This window comes from Drosophila innubila, unplaced genomic scaffold, assembly GCF_004354385.1.
Source record: "Drosophila innubila isolate TH190305 unplaced genomic scaffold, UK_Dinn_1.0 67_U_U, whole genome shotgun sequence".
In the NCBI taxonomy this organism is placed as follows: domain Eukaryota; kingdom Metazoa; phylum Arthropoda; class Insecta; order Diptera; family Drosophilidae; genus Drosophila; species Drosophila innubila.
In genome coordinates this window covers 1-3,004 of record NW_022995698.1, presented here as the reverse complement: position 1 = coordinate 3,004, position 3,004 = coordinate 1, and the positions used below count along the sequence as shown (strand labels likewise).

Below are 3,004 nucleotides of genomic sequence, written 5' to 3'. Positions count from 1 at the left end.
CGCACCAGGTCATCTATAGTTATGGGATAGTTGGTGACTGGACAATTGCCGTGCTCCTTCAGATGCGTGACAATGCATTTCCAGCAGTAGACATAGCCGGATACGGCACAAGCAGTCGGCGTTTGCAATTGCATCAGACAGACAGGACATTCGCCTTTCTTTGGTGCATTCTCCTTCAGTTCTTGGAGCAGATCAGGCTGCTGCATGGGCTGGGGATTCTGCAGAGTGCCTCCAACCTTGCGTCGCTGGTCATTTGAATACCACCATTGTATAAACTGCAGAAAGAAGGCCAACACCTCGAGCATCTTCAGAAAGATGTAGGTCCACTTGTCCTCCTTGGGTGGCTCACTGGGATAACGGAGTGTCAAGTGCAGGGCACGGAACAGCGGCGAGTGACTGGATGCATATTTTATTAGGTATAGGAATGTGTGTACGGCCTTGGAGGCGTTGTATATATGGAATAGCTTAATCAGATGTGACTCCCAGGCATATGTATCATCGTGCTGTGCACTCCGCGTCCTCAGCTTCCGCTCAATGTAGGGCAGAAGTGTGAGCAGAGTTGCTGAGCTGAACTGCTTCCGGCGGGTCAACAGCTCGCCAGTTGCACTCGCAGTGCGCTGCAGTCCGTAGAAGCTTTCGCCGAATGAGGAGGCACGCTTGCGCAGATATAAATACTGAAGTATCCATGTCACAACCGGCGACAGCTCCTCACGCACTCGTATGTTGCCCCAGAGCTTAAAGTCCAAACGCAGGCCAAAGTAATCAAACACTTTGCTCAGTGCCGGATAGATAAGGTTGTCCAATGTTTCCGCCGCTGATATTTCAAAGATCGAGGGAACATTTTGCAGATTCTGGCGTACATTGGCAGCCTCAGCCATAGTATTGATAGTGCACGCAGTTAAATTACGCACTCACAGTCTTATTTATTGCTAAAATATTATAAATTGAAAATGCAACAGTTGGCCCAGCAGTGCTGTGTTATAAATTGATGTGTTGTAGATCGTTAGACCGCCACAATTAATCGCATGTTGCTAAATCTGGTGGACACCAATAATCGAAAGTCTATCGAGCGACCGCCACAATTTATCTACCGCGAAAATCAGCTGTTAAGAAAATTGTTTATTCAACAATCGCGCTGAAATTTTACCACAATAAACAAAAGCGTAAAACTGAGAGAGCTAACACAATGAAAACAACAGGCGGTGGCTCACAAGAAGAGCCGAACAAATCGTCACTGGGCAAAATAAGCAAAAAGTCAACAAAATCGCGTTCAAAGAATACGAAATTGGAGACAGGCAGCAAAAATTTAGTGTCTACAAATCTTGGTGTGCCAGTGGGCAGTTTGCCAGCCACGCCGACGCATGTGAACATGGCAACGACACCGACAACACCGACGACCAGTTTAGCCAACTATAATCTCTTTGATGCATCCTTTGCAGTGGCGGGACAGGCACACGGAGTTGGTGTGGAGACGGCAAACAATGCGAATAGAGTTGTGAGTGGAGTTTTAGTTACTGATTGATCTGTTTGATATGATCTATCTTTCCTAACTTGCAGGGTCATCATAAAACCTATGCCGGCTTTGATCCGCGCAGCATCAAGATCTTCTGGGAGCAACATGACCAAACGGATGTGGAACTCTCACAGGATGTTTGCGCGCGCCTCGCCGAAGATGCTTCCTACAAGATCTGGGAGCTGATTAATGTCTGTACAAATTGTAATTTATTGTATATACAAGTTTTTATTGAAATTAACCTATACAGAATGTAAAGATATATTCACGTCATTCTGGAGGCGTGGTCACCTATGATCTGGTCAATGAGGTGCTCAGGGATGCGGATGTGCCGCCCATGCTGGGTGCCATGGACAGCGATTGGGACTGCATTGACTACGATGGCAGCTACTTCTTTCACTCGGACAAGATCTTTGAGCTGCGCGACGAGTTCCAAAAAGACATTTCTCTCTCACTGCCAAACGATGTTGATTTTAATTGCTCCTGCCCGATTGAAGAGAAGAACACAGAGCAGCTGAAGCAATATGTGCAGAGTCTTGTAACCGGTAAGTGTGGAAAATCTCGAGCAACTATTTATGTCTATGCCAAAATCATACTATGAGAAATATTGTTATGTATTTTCCCTTGAGTAAAGTCTTTCTTTAGTTTACGTGTAACATTAACTGATAAAGTTTAAATTTTATTGATTCTTCTCTATCAACTGATCACTGATCATAACTAATAAAAATCATTTATCTTTCATCTTAAACAGCTGCAATATTTGGCGAATCGAGTGCTCGCAACGTGGCCATTTCCCAGGCCTTTCAGACGCCAGTGATGGGCTCCTGTTATCGTGTGATTGTCAGCAAAATGCTGCAGTTGCTCGCTTTTCGGCAGCACGATCAGCTGAGTCAACGCTGCTGGCGTCTGTTGCGTGCCTGCAATTATAATGGCCAGGCCAATCACATAAGCTGCCGGCAGGAGTACTTTCATCTGGCCGAGGTGCTCATCAGTCAGCTAATGGCGCCCTATGAGACCATTAAGGTAGCCGAAGGAAGAGCACAGTCGCAGAATGTGCAGGTCAAAATGGAGTTGGAGGAGGAGCTTAAGCTGGAGACTGGCTTGGCCGGTGAACAGTACGCAAACAATGCACAAGAACCAGTTCAACAGCAGCAGGAACAACCATCGGAACAAGCACAACAACCTCCGCCAGAGATTCCATTTACCAGCGACGCCTCCCAGGAGCAGACCATTTACAAGCTGCAGCTGGACGATGCCAGCAATGATGCCGTCGACCCACAGGTGCAACAGGAACCCCAACAATTGTCCAGCTACTTTGCCACTCCCGTGGGCAACTCCTTTGTGGATGAACTGTGCGAAACTATTGGACAATTGGCTGCCCAGAGTGGTTACTTGCATGCCGAGTGTCTCTTTCTGATCAAGCGACGTCTGGCGAGATTCTTCGAGGGCAGAGACGTGTGCAGTGAGCGGGGTAAGAACTCTAACAGTACT

The 3,004-nt window shown here is 47.0% G+C and overlaps 2 protein-coding genes across 2 annotated transcripts; one reads left to right on the top strand and one right to left on the bottom strand.

The window, feature by feature from the left end:
• Nucleotides 1–5: 5 nt before the first annotated feature.
• Nucleotides 6–1,007, bottom strand: LOC117793269 (peroxisome assembly protein 12; the record flags this gene model as incomplete). Its single annotated transcript, XM_034633553.1, has 1 exon — nt 6–1,007. A coding segment is annotated over exon 1 (873 nt), but the record flags the coding sequence as incomplete, so codon positions are not given.
• Nucleotides 1,008–1,090: 83 nt separating this feature from the next.
• LOC117793268 lies at nt 1,091–2,995 on the top strand (the record flags this gene model as incomplete). Its single annotated transcript, XM_034633552.1, has 4 exons — nt 1,091–1,495; nt 1,558–1,704; nt 1,764–2,058; nt 2,265–2,995. Coding segments are annotated over exons 1-4 (1,482 nt in total), but the record flags the coding sequence as incomplete, so codon positions are not given.
• Between the last annotated feature and the right edge of the window lie 9 nt (nt 2,996–3,004).